The 18,072-nt window shown below is 38.5% G+C and overlaps 1 protein-coding gene and 1 long non-coding RNA gene across 2 annotated transcripts in view; both read left to right on the top strand.

Annotated features, from left to right (window-relative positions):
• The window catches only part of IntS10 (integrator complex subunit 10), a 59,809-nt gene that overhangs the window by 5,930 nt on the left and 35,807 nt on the right, over nt 1-18,072 (top strand). Inside the window, exon 5 of the mRNA XM_067788735.1 lies at nt 17,570-18,038. Coding sequence (XP_067644836.1) covers nt 17,570-18,038 — 469 coding nt within the window. The remainder of the gene's footprint in view (nt 1-17,569; nt 18,039-18,072) is intronic.
• On the top strand, nt 6,508-7,587 carry LOC137252688 (uncharacterized). Its single transcript, XR_010953649.1, has 2 exons — nt 6,508-7,012; nt 7,088-7,587. It is a non-coding gene; the product is annotated as an uncharacterized lncRNA (long non-coding RNA).

Genomic DNA, 18,072 nt, shown 5'->3' with positions numbered 1-18,072 from the left:
AACCCGAATGCGGAAAATAAAAATTTTGGATCGTTCAAAAGATATTAACGAAAACCCGAAAAATGACGTCGGAGTGCTCCGAAACCGAGGGTGGGATCCATAGTATTTTTGCGCAGAACATCTTTCTGCATTGGCGGCCTTTGGCCGCGCTTATAAAAAATTACATTGGGTGGGTTCAACACCGGTTTGGAGACCAAAACTATATCCGCGGAAAACACTTATGTTCAGAATTTTTTTGTTGGTACCACAAAATCCTCAAAAATACAACAACAACATGAAAATTTTCAAAATTTCTTTTGCAAATATCTCTTGACAGACCCAATATTTTTTACCTCCGCTTTCAGATTCGCGATCCTGGATCCAAAACGCGTCTTTTGATACCGTCTATTTTTGGACGTGTATTAAGAGTGTCATGCTGTCGTATAGAATTACCAAATATATTACAGTTTGTTATATTTTTGTTATGAAAACAACACCAAAATAAAAAAAAAAAAAATGTGAGAGCAGTGAGAATTTTAAAATTTTTTTAAACAACATTTCGGCTCTCACCGGTTTTACCTTGTAATATTTATACCATGCTTAAAACTATAAAAAATATTGTGGACACTAATGTCAATTCGAGCTTGTGGAATGTTGTGTTCCTTTCTGAACTCTGTGCCATAAAACGTCGGGTTATTGCTTAGACGTGAAATTGAATTTGGACCTATGTTACATTGGATTTTTTCGTAGAAATTTATGTAGAATCCGAATCTGCTGGGAACGATTTCGCATATGGGCATTTACGGAAAATCGTAAACCAAAATGGAAAACTAAAAACTGAATACACTTAACATTATTTTGATCATAGCTAAGCAAAAAGAGTTAAATTTAATTTGTAACGCCCGAGATCAAATGAATGTTGCGTTATTTTTTGTTTTTTTGTTGATAATTTAGTTTATTGTTCTGCAAATTGAATTGATTTTTGTACGCATAGTTGGTGAAATTTTCGTCTAAAACCTTTTTGTTATTGTACCTTATTGTAATGCAAGTGGGTACACAATATTTTTGCAACAACATATAGCTGGCCATGGGAAAAGCATGGACTCTATAAATTTAATCCTGCAACAGTAAGCGATTGTCCTTGAGCTTTGTTGATTGTAATTGCAAAAGCAAGGCGTACAGGAAACTGAAAGAGCTGAAAATTGAATGGCAAATCTGTAGGAATCATTGGGATCCGTGGTATGAGCACATCTTCACCTTTGCTTTTACCGCTGATGGTTGTTGCTTCGATTACATTCGGCATTAATTTCTTAACGCAAAGTCTGGTTCCATTGCACAATTTTGGTGGGTCTAAATTCCGAAGAAGCATGATTGGTGAGCCAATTTTCAAAGTTGATATATGCGCAGGCATTCCAGGTGGTTCTAAAGAGTTTAGACATTCAATTGGATAATTCACAATTTGATCTTCATCTGTAACTGTGTCGATCGATTTATATTTCGCCACTTCACCAGGAATTTGGTTTTGAATGCGATCATTGATTTTGTCAACATGATCATTTTTGGGAGCTAAGATTGCTCATTCGCATAGCCAAAAAATAAAAACTTAAATTTAAAATTCTTAAATCTGAAATATGACAAAACCTTCGTCTTGATCGAATGAACCTATAGCCAAAATTTGGTGATGATTGAAGTGTGGGAAAAACGTTTGCATAGCGAAGACACACACACAATTTGATTTATATATATATATATATATATATATATATATATATATATGTAGATAGACTGAAGCTATCAAATTTTTTTAACGGCGGCAGATTACTAAACGTCCAAAAGGAATAACAGCCAAACTCAACAATGCAGTAAAACTTTAGGTGTTAAAATAACCTAAGTTTGTACGGCAGCCATAGTTCTGAAAAATCCCATTTGTAGGGAAGGTGCCACCCACCTTTTTTTCAAATTCCACATTTTACTGGAGGTGTTAGGATTTAACGTCATATAGCTGCTTACCAATTTACATTATCCTACCATGACTACATCCAGAGCTATGCAGTATGATATATTCCATTTGTATGGGAGGTGCCACGCCCCTTTTATATATCGAAATTATTTTTAGCCTAAAACCTTCGTGTTGAACGAAGGAACCTATAGCCAAAATATAGATTGCTTTTAGAAGTTTGCTAAGTTACTTTATTAAAAAAAATGGCTTGAAATCTGAATTTTTTTATTTTTATAAAACTTTTCTCTTAATTCATTTTAAATACATAACTAATGTTAAAGTCGTATGTTTGCTACCTGATCACTTGCAGTACATCAAATTAATAGAGGGAGAGATGCAAAGAGATCAAATATGTAAATATCGATTTACGGTAAAATTTCTATGAACACATTCGGGACCAAATCCCTAAAACTACACGATGAAATTAAGCCAAGGGACCATAACCAAAAAGCAAGCTAAGTATGTGTAGAAGGTTTACCAAACTTTTTGTTTCTACATAATTTGAAAATGTCGTACGTTCGCAACCGCACAATATGAGCAACTCTTGTCTTCTTTTAATCCCGTCCATCTGATTGGTGCGTTTGCGGTACAAGCTTCGACGGATGATTCCCATCCTAGCGTTTATGGGGCTTTGAATATACGCGCGGCAGGTAGGCGTCTAAAATACCCATACTATTCAAAGGGTTGTGTAGCATAACCCTTTCATCGGATTGCCAGCGCAATATATAGCTTCTCCAACCCAATTGTCAAGCTCACCTACCAGTAGCGAATTCTGTTTCTTTAGCAGCCGAGGATGCGCCCTGTTTAGCTAACCCATCCGATTTTTTATTTCCACCTATTGTTGGTTTCAAATCCGACTCCGGCACCCGTTGGATTTTATAAGTTAATTCTCAATTTGTCAAAATTTAATCAGTTTAACACTTCTTGAGGAGGCGAGTATTTATTTATTTATTAGTTACAAATTTTCGATGCAGCTGATGTATATTTGACACACAAGTAGCGCTGCGATGTGTGGTAGGTTGGAAAGGGCGTGATTCCAAGCCACCCGCCCAAAGTTACTGGAGCCGGTGATAAGACGTGATTTCGAGCAGCTGATGTATATTTGACACACAACAAGTAGGGCTGCGATGTGTGGGAGGTTGGAAAGGACGTGATTCCAAGCCACCCGACCAAAGTTACTGGAGCGGGTGATAAGACGTGATTTCGAGCAGCTGAGAGCTTTTCATGGCAGAAATACACTCGGAGTGCTTGCCAAACACGGCCGAGGGCGAGAAAAATTGTCTTCTAATTGAAAAACCTTATTTCTAAAACTTTGATGTTGCTTTGCCCGGAGTGTGAACCCAGGGGATTCGGTGTGGGAGGCGGAGCACGCTACCATCACACCACGGTTACACTTACTAACCGAACTTCAATTGGGCGCACATCAAATATGCTGGCTCACATTAAACATTATACACTTTATTATTTTGTTTTATTAAACACACTTTCACCAAATTTTATATTTTATCATTTATTTAATTTACTAGCCTTTACCCGCGGCCCCGTCCGCAAGGAGAAAATTAAATATATGGGATATTCACGTTAGCCTGTTTATCAAGTTATCTGTTTAAAAAGATGTTTCTGTCTAATACATTTTATTTTTGTAATTGAGTAAAAAAAGAACTAAATGAGCTGATAACCTGATAGGATCCCGAAATTATCCAGAAAAATCCACGAAATGACCCCGACGCTATCGCGGACAGATACCGAAAACCATCTAGAAATGCCACGGAAGGGTCTCCAAAAGTTCCCGGAATAGTCCCAAAAAACCCGAAATGACAACGACACGATTCTAGACTTATCCAGAGAACCACAAAGAAATGATTCCGGAAGGGTCCCAAAATGATCCCGGATTAGTCCCGAAAAAGTCCTGAAATGACCCCGACCGGATCCCAGACGGATTCCGAAAACTATCCAGAAATGATGCCGGAAAGATCCTCAAATGATCCCCTAATAGTCCCGAAATGACCCTGACGGGATCTCGGACGGACTCCTAAATGACCCTGACGGGCTCCCGGACGGTTCTCAAAAACCATCCAGAAAATATCCAGGAAGAGTCCTTAGGGGATCCACGACGGATCGCGAAAACCATTCAGAAATGATTCCGGAAGGGTCCCAAAATGATCCCGTATTAGTCCCGAAAAGTCCTGAAATGACCCCGACGGGATCCCAGACGGATTCCGAAAACTATCCAGAAATTATGCCGGAATGTCCTCAAATGATCCCCTAATAGTCCCGAAATTTCCGAAAACCATCCAGAAATTATGCCGAAAGGGTCCCCAAATGATCCGATACCAGTCGATAAAAAGTCCCGAAATAACCCCGACGGGATCCCGGACGGATCCTCAAAATCATATAGAAATGATGCCGGAAGGCACCCCAAATGATCCCGAAATAGTCCCGAAATAACCCTGGCAGGATCCCGTACGGATCCCGAAAACCATCCAGAAATGATGCCGAAAGGGTCCTCAAATCATCCCGTATTAGTCGAGAAAAAGTCCTGAATTGACCCCGTCGGTATCCCGGATGGATCCTCAAAACCATATAGAAATGATGCCGTAAGGTACCCCGAATGATCCCGAAATAGTCCCGAAATGACCCTGGCAGGATCCCGTACGGATCCCGAAAACCATCCAGAAATAATGCCGAAAGGGTCCCCAAATGATCCCGAAATAGTCCCGAAATGACCCCGACGGGATCCCGGACGGATCCCGAAAACCATCCAGAAATGATGCCGAAAGCGTCCCCAAATGATCCCGTATTAGTCGAGAAAAAGTCCCGAAATGACCCCGACGGGTTCCCGGACGGATGCCGAAAAGCATCCAGATATGATGCCGAAAGGGTCCCCAAATGATCCCGTTTAAGTCGAGAAAAAGTCCCGAAATGACCAAGACGGGATCCCGGACGGATCCCGAAAACCATCCAGAAATGATGCCGAAAGCGTCCCCAAATGATCCCGTATTAGTCGAGAAAAAGTCCCGAAATGACCCCGACGGGATCCCGGACGGATCCCGAAAACCATCTAGAAATGATGCCGGAAGGTACCCCAAATGATCCCGAAATAGTCCCGAAATTACCCCGACGGGATCCCGGACGGATCCCGAAAACCATCCAGAAATGATGCCGAAAGCGTCCCCAAATGATCCCGTATTAGTCGAGAAAAAGTCCCGAAATGACCCCGACGGGTTCCCGGACGGATCCCGAAAAGCATCCAGATATGATGCCGAAATGATCCCGTATAAGTCGAGAAAAAGTCCCGAAATTACCAAGACGGGATCCCGGACGGATCCCGAAAACCATCTAGCAATGATGACGGAAGCTACCCTAAATGACCCTGTATTAGTCGAGAAAAAGTCCCGAAATTACCACGACGGGATCCCGGACGGATCCAGAAAACCATCTAGAAATGAAGCCGGAAGGTACCCCAAATGATACCGAAATAGTCCCGAAATGACCCTGACGGGATCCCGAAAACCATCTAGAAATGAAGCCGGTAGGTACCCCAAATGATCCCGAAATAGTACCGAAATGACCCTGACGGGATCCCGGACGGATCCCGAAAACCATCTAGCAATGATGCCGCTACCCCAAATGATCCCGTATTAGTCGAGAAAAAGTCCCGAAATTACCCCGACGGGATCCCGGACGGGTCCAGAAAACCGTCTAGAAATGAAGCCGGAAGGTACCCCAAATGGCCCCGAAATAGTCCCGAAATGACCCTGATTGGATCCTGGACGGATACCGAAAACCATCTAGCAATGATGCCGGAAGGTACCTCAAATGAACCCGTATTAGTCGAAAAAAAGTCCCAAAATTACCCTGAAGCGATCCCGAACGGATCCCGAAAACCATACAGAAATGATCCCGGAAGGGTCCCAAAATAATCCCGGAATAGTCCCGAACAAGTCCAGAAATGACCCCGGCGGGATCGCGGACGGATCCCGAAAACCATCCAGAAATGATCCCGGAAGGGTCTCGATATGACCCAAACGGGATTACAAATAGGGTGAAGATAATTATAAAACCATGTTAATAAGGCAACAGGCGCGTTGGAGCGAATGAAGAGTTACAAAGAAACATACAGGTAAAGCTAATAAAAGCGTGCTAATAAAAACAATTGAAGGAGGGCGGATGGCGGGAGGAGGAGAGTACCATTGATCGTTTCTCCAAAATTGTTTAGATATCGATCTGTATGAGCCAGATACCAAAAATTATTGATTTTAGGACCAAATTTACATTGAGTTATAACAATTTATAGATTTTTCACGAGAGTGGAAAGGAGTGGGTGGGGGGGTGTATCACTGCTCACTTTGTAAGCCCTCGACTTATTTCACCCATTGAGTTTGTAATATTGGTGAAGGTCAGTATACGTAAAGTTATAATGTGTAAAAATTGTTAAAAAGTAATTATTCGAAGGGGTCGTGGGACCCCCTTCCCCCTTTCCATGTTCGAAAAAAATTTCGCCAGTAGCCTATTATCTCTGTTGTGATGTGTGCTATGTTTGAATCCTATGCAGGTTTAATAATTTTTACCTCCACTGTACATAAAAGGCATTCCTGTCATATAATTAGTTATATGTCATGGAAGGCGAACACATTTAGAGCATTACAGCAAAATAAGAACGAATTGCATACAATTTTAAAAGTGACGCCTGATTAACGTTTGCTTAGACTCGTCCATTTTGTTCGAAGTCGTGCCAAAGAACACATCTTAGTGTAAGAAGTTTCAATAAATAATATATTCTAAAGTGGAAAGTTTTTAAAGTGCACAAGTAAAATTTTTTAAATTGTTTGCAAGCAAACAAACGCTATATATATTCCAAAAAGGAAGTACAAATAAAGTGGCGTTAAGTAATTTTCAGCCGAATATGGCCAACTCCCTTATGAGGGTGGTTCGCTGAAGAAGGTGCTCCAATTCAGCCAAATTTAGTGGCTTCACCTACCATATATGTACTTTTTCCTCACAATAACTCGTGCATTGTACAATACCTTCTTGGTACGTATATCTATATATTACTATATAAGGAACTCCCTGTGCAAAGTTCTAAATTGCGACCTATTTTCTCTATAGGATTATCTACAAGTTACCTCAGCTGAATACTTAGCTTTACAACTATACACATCTGCATCAGATTAAACCATAGCAATACCTAACTTACAATACGGATTTCCAAAATTATTCACGTATTTATTTACAGCTATATTGACTACCAATTTACAACCAGACATACAACATAAATCTCCGGCATTTCATCATACTTATATTTCTATATTTCTTCATTTTTATAAAATTACGTACATAGTATCAACGTAGATACATATATGTACATGTATCTATTTCTGTAAGAATTAATCTTTCTAAAATAATTTTTTTTATGTTCGTAATGTAAAAACGCCTTTGCGTAATTTTTTTTGGAATAAGCTCAAACAAATTTCGAGTTCGGCTCTTTAGTCTTTTTTTTTTTTTTTTTTTTTTATTTTAAATTCTTGAATATTTTTGCCTAAAAAGTACATAAGTATATTCACAATTGTCATGGTGTAAAGCGGGAATATAGCGTATACATAACAAAATTCCACCAAATTTCCAGTGAGGACCTGCTGTTTGCGCAAACAACGTGGGATCATCAAGGGTTAATAAAGGTACGTACATAAGGGTTATAAGACTGGTTGTGGTGTATGTGTGTTTTGCAAAATACAAAATCTCTTTGCTGAGTTTTCATTGCCTCTGTCGTATCGCTGTATATTTGGCGTGTTTGTTTTTGTTGTCGTTTGTTCCTTTTGGTAAGTGAACTGATTGATTTTGCACATCCATACATATACTTCAATAAAATTGTTCGAAAGTGTTATAAACGGTTTTATTCTCGCTTGCTCTTCGGTAATTTTCCTGTATTTAATTTGCATGTGTAAGTTCGTTTACACATATGTGTTCGAGTTCGTTAAATGTTTGAATTCGTTTTGCTTAAGTGTTAGTGCATTGAGAGAGAATATTAAACGATTCCTCTCACTGCAAACATAATACTTTGTTATGTAACGATAATGAATTTTAATTAAAATGAATAAAGTGTAAGTGGTATAAAACTATGTGATCTCAGGCGCTGATTCTTATATTAGGTTGGGACGGGAGAGATGGTGTACTCTCGTAGAATGGTTGGGAAGGGAGAGAGCGGAGACTGAATAACATCTGAGTCTCCATGATGCAGTTCCATTCTTGTCGTTCTGTTGTCGTCTTGTTTCGCTACAATTTACGTTCCCCGTAGGAAACAATTTTCCATGCGTCCGTCCGCTTATCTGGTATTCTGTGTTGTCTGTGATTATTGTCCGACGTGTAATTTGCTGTTGTTTATATTAGGATTTTATATTAAAAGAAAATCAAGTGCATGAAAATTATGTTTATGTATGTATGCAGTGTGAATAGTTTATACAAGTATCCACCCCAGCCGAAGAGCTTAGACCAGGTCCAACTAGCATGCACGCCCGTATAACATTGCACTGCCGCTGTAACATCTGGCGATCCGACATGGTACATTACATAAAAATGGCGCCCAACTAGGGGCCCTCGCTTTCGCGGGTACCCGAATAAAATTTTATCTGTTTATCAGTGTCAGGGGTGACAGAGTGTTGGAATTAGGTTAAAATGCGGAGGCCGTTTTCTTAACCACATTCAGTCATATTTTGACGAACAATTTCTCACTGGGGTGATTGACCTCATTTGCTTTTCTTTTGGAATAGAGTTAAAGTAATATGTTTGTTACACTCTACCATTGAATTGCTTCTGAATTTCAATCTCCTCAAACTGTTATACTTTTGTAAACATATGGTCGGCTTTGGATAAGTTGAGTGTTTGCAAATAATAGCAGTTAGCAAAGATCTGGCACACAATTGTTTTATTTTCATTCGCGAAGCAGACGAGAAGAAGGGAACACGGCGGCCACTGGAAGTCAGCGTGGGATCACATAGAAATTACCGAGATTTTTTTATTTGGATTAAATTTTTGCTGAAAGAATTCATATTTAGCAGTAAAAGCACTTATATATAATTTTAACTACAAATTTTAACAAATACTTTATAAATCGAAAATAATAAAGATATTCATAATTTAATCGGATTGTAGTAACAATAATACTTCAAAGATTCAACAAGGAAATAATTTTCGGTGAATGTGAGCTTTGTCGAAGAATCTTCGGTATTTTTTTTTTATCTTTAGTTTGATTAACAATTTTTTTTGCGATTGTAACAAAATGCCTGTTCATCGCAGTGATGAAAATTTAGAAGTAGAGGATGCACAAGATTCATTGTGTACCATTTGCAATGAAACTTTGTTGGATTCTGACATGGTAATTACTCCTTGTCAGCACAGATTTCATGGAGAATGTATAGCAAGGTGGGTATATAGTAGCAATTCTTGTCCACTTTGTCGCAGACAAATTGATAGTAATTTTATGACCAATCACGGTGGACAAAATATATCTCTAGAACCCATATCAGAACCCATTTCTATGGGGGGACGAATCACTCATAGACGTTTAGCAGTGTCAGACACGGCTTCACTAGAACATGGTGAAGTAAATAACACAGGGGATTCGAGCATATCGCGTCGACAAAATCGTAATTCTCGCATTAACCGATTGAACCAAAATAGACTGACCCAACAGAATGATCTTGACCGTATAGAAGAAGTAGTAGAAACTGTAGTGCGTCGACAACAAGAATTAGTAACACGCGATATTCAAAATACCATTGAAAGGTTATTAACAAATTCTTTAGAAGGTAATTTTTCAGCGATGAACCTAAATCAGTCACGACCTAGCGATGATTTACCCAGTCAGGGCAGGACAGCTGTTAATTTACAAAATAGTAGGGTAGGACAATCTTCCGCTGATCCGACACCTTACTACACAGAAGCTACGCGTACGCGTTCTGCTCGATCGCAAAGCGCAGAAACGTTTTTATCAGCAGGTGGAATCGCTAAGATAATTTCAAATTGGAAATTAGTTTTTGATGGTTCTTCTCAGGGCATATCTGTTAGCGAATTTATTTATAGGGTGAACGCATTAACAACGTCATCATTACGTGGCGACTTTGATGCCCTTTGCCAAAACGCACATATTTTGTTTGAGGGTAAGGCCAAAAATTGGTTTTGGCGATACCATCGCGCTAATGGAGTATTTGAATGGTTTTCATTCTGTGATGCTCTGAAAAGAAACTTTAGGGATATTCGTACAGATTTTGACATTAAAGAAACTATTCGCAACAGGAAACAAAAACCGAATGAGCCTTTTGAAAAATTTCTAGAAGGTGTATTATGTCTGTGTGATTCACTAAGCACTCCGTTGTCTGAAAGAGAGCTCGTGGAAACTTTAATACAAAATCTCAAACCTGATGTGCGATTAGAATTATTACATTTCGACATTACATCTCTCAACGATTTACGTCGTGCTTGCCTAAGACGCGAAAATTTCTTTGACACTGTGCAAGGTGCACAAAAAGTTCCTTTTAAGCAATTTCGAGTTCCAGGCAGACAAATTTCGGAAGTCAAACACGTGGATATTAATGAGGAAGTTAACAACGCTTCCGATGAAATATCAGCAGTATCAGATTTAGCCAATAGGAAGTGTTGGAATTGTGACGAGGCGGGACACAATTACAAACAATGCATTAAGCCGCGGCGTGTGTTTTGTTATGGGTGCGGGTTAATAGCATTCTTTTTACCAACTTGTCCAAATTGTAACAAGTCGGGAAACGCGCTACGGGATGTTTGCAACGACAACCGCAAACATCCGAAACCTCTGCAAGCGCAGAGCCAGAATTAGTACAAGTTTTAAGACCACCAAATGTGACAAAAGATTTATTGGATTTACCACGAGTACATCCTATCAAACCTTTTCATGAACGTCTTAAGGAATATAAAACTAGGCGCGAACATATTTTTAAGCATACGCGTTCAGCAGTTAGAGCTAAAGAATTTTGGAAAGAGATAGGTGTTAAACGTAACCAATTATTATCGAGCATCATTTGTAAGCCAGGAGATGTTAGACCGTATGCAGCTATTCGTATTATGAACTTCGACATGCTTGGGTTATTAGACTCGGGGGCTTCAATAAGTTGTATAGGGGGAAAATTAGCTGAGGAAATAATAAATAAGAAATATGAATTGGCATTTAAACCACTGAAAACTTTTGCACGAACCGCAGACGGTACAAGGCAAAATGTAGAAGGTGTTGTTGAGTTAATGACTACTTACAAGCAAGATACAAAACCCGTAGAATTCTATATCATATCCAGTTTGTCACAAGACGTATACTTAGGAGTAAATTTTTGGCAAACGTTCCAGCTAGCTCCTCATATAATAAGCGAAACTTTATTACCAACTGTTAATGAAAACCATCACGATCTGACAGTTGAACAACAACGTAAACTCAATGCGGCCATTAGTTGCTTTCCATCCTACGAGGAGAATGGTTTAGGTAAGACTACATTGCTTGAACATGAGATAGACGTAGGAACTGCTAAGCCAATCAAGCAAAGACATTTTCCTGTCTCACCAGCCATTGAAAAATTGATGGGAGTAGAAATTGAGCGCATGTTAAAACTAGGAGTAATTGAAGAGTCAAGCAGTGCTTGGTCATCGCCGGTAGTGCTTGTGAGAAAACCAGGAAAGGTTAGATTATGCTTGGACAGTCGTAAAGTTAACGAAATAACACGTAAAGACGCGTATCCATTACCTCATATAGACGGTATTTTGAGCCGGTTACCTCGTGCGGAATTTATTACTAGCTTGGATCTAAAAGACGCATTCTGGCAGATTCCACTAGAGGCCAAGTCGCGCGAAATGACAGCTTTTACAGTTCCCAATCGTCCTCTTTATCAATTTAAAGTGATGCCGTTTGGGTTGTGCAACGCTCCTCAAACGATGTGTCGCTTGATGGATAAGGTAATTCCATACAACCTGAAAGAACGGGTATTTGTGTATTTGGACGATCTTCTAATAGTCTCAGAAGATTTTGCATCGCATGTTGAGTTACTACAAGAAGTTGCATTATTGATACGTAAGGCAGGGCTTACTATAAATGTCGGCAAGAGTAAATTTTGTTTAAAAGAAGTAAAATATCTGGGATACCTTGTGGGTAATGGAACACTTAAAGTAGACCCATCAAAAGTTTCGGCTATAGTAGATTTTCCACAACCTCAATCAGTGCGACAGCTACGCCGCTTCTTAGGAATGGCAGGCTGGTATCGACGCTTTATAGCAAACTTTGCAGACGTGACTCAACCGCTGACTGAACTGCTCAAAAAGAATAAATCCTTTGATTGGACCGTACAAGCACAAGAATCTTTTGACATACTGAAACAGCGACTAACGTCCGCACCGTTTCTAGCTAACCCTGATTTTACAAAACCGTTTATTATACAGTGCGACGCAAGCCAAAACGGAGTAGGAGCAGTACTCGCACAGTTAAATGAGAATGAAGACGAAGTTCCCATCGCTTATATGTCTCAAAAATTGAACAAGGCCCAGCGGAACTATTCTGTCACTGAGCAAGAATGTTTGGCAGCAGTTTTAGCTGTGAAGAAATTTCGGTCTTACGTGGAAGGACAAAAGTTCAAAATAATAACAGATCATGCGAGTTTACGATGGCTGATGAATCAATCAGATCTAAGCGGTCGTTTAGCACGATGGGCTCTCAAGCTGCAAGCGTTCAAGTTTAGGATTGAACACCGTAAAGGTACTAACAATGTAGTACCAGATGCTCTTTCGCGAGCGTTCGAAGTCAACATAGCCGATTTAAATGCAGACTATGTACCTATCATTGACCTTTCTTCCACAGCTTTTAGTGAGTCGAACTACGCAGATCTTCGGAACAAGATCTTGGTAAATAAAGATAAGTACCCTGATTTTGAAGTTCGGGAAAACTTCATATATCACCGTACGGAATACTACACAGGAGATGTAGAACAGCAAGAGTCGTCTTGGAAGCTCGTTGTACCTGAAAGCTTGAGAGATGATATTTTACGCAGTGCACACGACCACCCCACGAGCTCACATGGTGGCATAGCGAAGACCGTTGAGCGTGTTAGACGATTTTTCTTTTGGCCAGGGCTTTTGCGCTCTGTGCGTGATTACGTAGGAAAATGTGTCACGTGTAAGACTACAAAGCATCCGACAAAAACACTGAGACCTCTGATGGGAAAATTTGTATCGACGGAACGCATTTTCCAAAGACTTTTTATAGATTTGATCGGCCCTTTTCCGAGGTCCAAGAACGGAAATATAGGGATTTTGATAGTTCTTGACCAATTATCCAAATTTACTTTCCTTTGCCCCTTGAAAAAGTTCACAACGTCACCTATTGTCAACTTTCTTAAGGAACATGTGTTTGACGTATTTGGCGTACCGGAAGTTCTGGTAAGCGATAATGGCAGCCAGTTCAAATCTGGTGAATTTGAAACCTTTTTGACAAAATGTGGCATTAAGCATGTGTGTACCGCTGCGTACTCTCCGCAAAGTAACAGTTCGGAGCGCGTCAATCGCTCCATAAATGCAGCACTTCGCGCCTACATCAAAGGTGATCAGCGTGAATGGGACCAGCACTTGAGTAGCATCAACTGCTCTTTGCGGAATTCCATTCATCAGTCGACATTAACAAACCCATATTTTGCTGTCTTTGGTCAACACATGATGACACACGGTAACAATTATGAGTTACTTCGTAATCTTGGTATGTTGGAAGAAGGCCGCGTACAAAGTATGGAACAAAGACATAATACCCTTTCATTAATTCGGGATACCGTGCGTACCAATATACAAAAATCTTACAAGACAAACGAGAGAATTTACAATTTACGGGCAAGACCAATTTCTTTCAAGGAGGGTCAGATGGTTTTGCGTAGAAACTTCTCACAGAGTAACCAAAGCAAGAACTTCAATAGCAAGTTAGCTCCTACGTTTCTCAAGGCGCGGGTTCGAAGTAAACAAGGTACGGCGTACTATGTATTGGAAGGCGAAGACGGAAAGTTACTCGGAACATTTCACTGTAAAGATATACAACCACTGTGAAACCACAGAATAAATCTTAACCTAGAAGTTCGTTGGGTTAGTTCGTACTATTACAGTTTTTTTTTACATATATAGCACTCATATTTTCAAATTCCAAACGGTAGACAAGCTTTAGGTTAGAATTTGTGTTTGTGATGTGTGCTATGTTTGAATCCTATGCAGGTTTAATAATTTTTACCTCCACTGTACATAAAAGGCATTCCTGTCATATAATTAGTTATATGTCATGGAAGGCGAACACATTTAGAGCATTACAGCAAAATAAGAACGAATTGCATACAATTTTAAAAGTGACGCCTGATTAACGTTTGCTTAGACTCGTCCATTTTGTTCGAAGTCGTGCCAAAGAACACATCTTAGTGTAAGAAGTTTCAATAAATAATATATTCTAAAGTGGAAAGTTTTTAAAGTGCACAAGTAAAATTTTTTAAATTGTTTGCAAGCAAACAAACGCTATATATATTCCAAAAAGGAAGTACAAATAAAGTGGCGTTAAGTAATTTTCAGCCGAATATGGCCAACTCCCTTATGAGGGTGGTTCGCTGAAGAAGGTGCTCCAATTCAGCCAAATTTAGTGGCTTCACCTACCATATATGTACTTTTTCCTCACAATAACTCGTGCATTGTACAATACCTTCTTGGTACGTATATCTATATATTACTATATAAGGAACTCCCTGTGCAAAGTTCTAAATTGCGACCTATTTTCTCTATAGGATTATCTACAAGTTACCTCAGCTGAATACTTAGCTTTACAACTATACACATCTGCATCAGATTAAACCATAGCAATACCTAACTTACAATACGGATTTCCAAAATTATTCACGTATTTATTTACAGCTATATTGACTACCAATTTACAACCAGACATACAACATAAATCTCCAGCATTTCATCATACTTATATTTCTATATTTCTTCATTTTTATAAAATTACGTACATAGTATCAACGTAGATACATATATGTACATGTATCTATTTCTGTAAGAATTAATCTTTCTAAAATAATTTTTTTTATGTTCGTAATGTAAAAACGCCTTTGCGTAATTTTTTTTGGAATAAGCTCAAACAAATTTCGAGTTCGGCTCTTTAGTCTTTTTTTTTTTTTTTTTTTTTTATTTTAAATTCTTGAATATTTTTGCCTAAAAAGTACATAAGTATATTCACAATTGTCATGGTGTAAAGCGGGAATATAGCGTATACATAACAAAATTCCACCAAATTTCCAGTGAGGACCTGCTGTTTGCGCAAACAACGTGGGATCATCAAGGGTTAATAAAGGTACGTACATAAGGGTTATAAGACTGGTTGTGGTGTATGTGTGTTTTGCAAAATACAAAATCTCTTTGCTGAGTTTTCATTGCCTCTGTCGTATCGCTGTATATTTGGCGTGTTTGTTTTTGTTGTCGTTTGTTCCTTTTGGTAAGTGAACTGATTGATTTTGCACATCCATACATATACTTCAATAAAATTGTTCGAAAGTGTTATAAACGGTTTTATTCTCGCTTGCTCTTCGGTAATTTTCCTGTATTTAATTTGCATGTGTAAGTTCGTTTACACATATGTGTTCGAGTTCGTTAAATGTTTGAATTCGTTTTGCTTAAGTGTTAGTGCATTGAGAGAGAATATTAAACGATTCCTCTCACTGCAAACATAATACTTTGTTATGTAACGATAATGAATTTTAATTAAAATGAATAAAGTGTAAGTGGTATAAAACTATGTGATCTCAGGCGCTGATTCTTATATTAGGTTGGGACGGGAGAGATGGTGTACTCTCGTAGAATGGTTGGGAAGGGAGAGAGCGGAGACTGAATAACATCTGAGTCTCCATGATGCAGTTCCATTCTTGTCGTTCTGTTGTCGTCTTGTTTCGCTACAATTTACGTTCCCCGTAGGAAACAATTTTCCATGCGTCCGTCCGCTTATCTGGTATTCTGTGTTGTCTGTGATTATTGTCCGACGTGTAATTTGCTGTTGTTTATATTAGGATTTTATATTAAAAGAAAATCAAGTGCATGAAAATTATGTTTATGTATGTATGCAGTGTGAATAGTTTATACAAGTATCCACCCCAGCCGAAGAGCTTAGACCAGGTCCAACTAGCATGCACGCCCGTATAACATTGCACTGCCGCTGTAACATCTGGCGATCCGACATGGTACATTACACTGTCCCAAATTTCATCAAAATCCGTGAAGCCGTTCTGGCGTGATTCAGTCGCAAAGACAAAAAAATATAATAATTAAATTTTAACTGTTCCTAGGGGGCGGAGACCACGCCCCTTTTGAAATATATAGCTAGTAGATCCTTCTAGACTATTGGCTATATGCATGCCAAATTTCATACAAATCCGTCCAGCCGTTTTGCGTGATTGAGTCACAAAGACAAACGTCTGGACAAACATCCAAACATCCAAACTTTGCCATTTATAATATATATTAGATAGTTTTGAACTTCGCTTTGCAAATAGAAATGAAAATAGTAGTCACAATTCTTTCAGTTGCAGCTCAGCTCATTCCCAATTTCTTCTCTCGCATGTAGAGTTGCCACACTTGATTGTTTCGAACAAAATTTGTAGTATAAATGTTTGACATAACATTTTAAATAGAGCACTTGTAAGTTATAGAAAAGTAAAGAATCAAATCTCAGGAAGGTAATTCACCACCGGAGTAACTTGACATGTAATTCGGCAAGTTTAATTTTCGTAACACTTTAAGTTGAAACGATTCCAAAACAACTCAAACTTTTATTTTGTCGGAAACATCAACATTAAAAAAGGATGTTTTTTACTATCTTATTAGATACGATCGCGTGAGTGAAAATTCGTAAAAACTTGAACAAAATGTTACTAACTTGGGAAAAGTCCTGTTCGTTCAAACAAAACTTTTGCAAAATTTGTACCCGATAAATAGGTGTCCCGGTATCCCATATTTTTTTGTACAGTAAATTCAAAAAAGGGTTTTTCGTTTTGTATTGATAACTGAAAAACTAGTTTTTAGTTGTTTTCCCATTTTGTGTTTTTTGGATTTGGTGGTTTTCTTATTTTGGTGTTTTTTTTTTTAACAAGTGGCACCATCGTCATAAGTACAAAGTAGTGAGCGCAGTGAGCGTAAAATTCTCTTCGAAATTTGCTCATGTATTGACTGTTGATCACTGTTGAAATGACCAGTGAGATCAGTTGTGCTAACGGAAAAATCAGTTAGATTGACTAGGAATCTGTCAATTTTACAGAATTTTACAGACAATTTCTCTTCTGTTGAAATGACTAGACTAATCTGTTCGCTTGACAAAGAACTCGGTCGAATTAACCATAATTCGATCAATTTCACCGAATCCCCGTTAAGTCAAGAACAAAAGAACAGATTTGTTGATTTTACTAACACAATTTCTTTCAGTGCATAATTTTTTATATAGGATGTTATGACTTGTAACCAAAGATATATGAAATTCAGTGATAGAAATAGCAACTCAAGTATTTCTCTTTACTACAGCCTAGACTGCTGGAGATGATAGCTGATGGCATGAAACAAAATCCACAGAAATATCAAGAAATGCTGGTTGAAGAAGCATTACCATTAATTTATCACAAGACCCCAAAGCTATCGCCTGTACTCGTTTGCCGTTTATTCACCATCTCATTGGAATATTATATACGTCAAATAATTGACGATGAAATTAAATGTGATACAAATGAAACATGGAAGAAAATATTTCAAGTATTAATGCTTTGCGCAAAAATTTTACATTGGGAAACATTTTTACCTTTTAATAAAACTTGGGGTCAAAATGTATACTGGGATAAATTAATAGAAATTGTTTCTACAAGCTCAGTAGGCAGCCCACAAGTGTTATTCTATGCAACAACCTTATTTATATATTCATTACATTGTTACATCAAAAATTGTTATATAAGATCTGAGGATGCTGATATTAATCATGTATTAGTAGAAGGTTTCACAGGTAAAACTTGCTTGGATTATTTTTTCGACTGAGT

The sequence above is a fragment of the Eurosta solidaginis genome, chromosome 5 (assembly GCF_040869045.1).
Source record: "Eurosta solidaginis isolate ZX-2024a chromosome 5, ASM4086904v1, whole genome shotgun sequence".
Taxonomy (NCBI): domain Eukaryota; kingdom Metazoa; phylum Arthropoda; class Insecta; order Diptera; family Tephritidae; genus Eurosta; species Eurosta solidaginis.
This window is presented reverse-complemented; position numbering and strand designations above follow the sequence as displayed.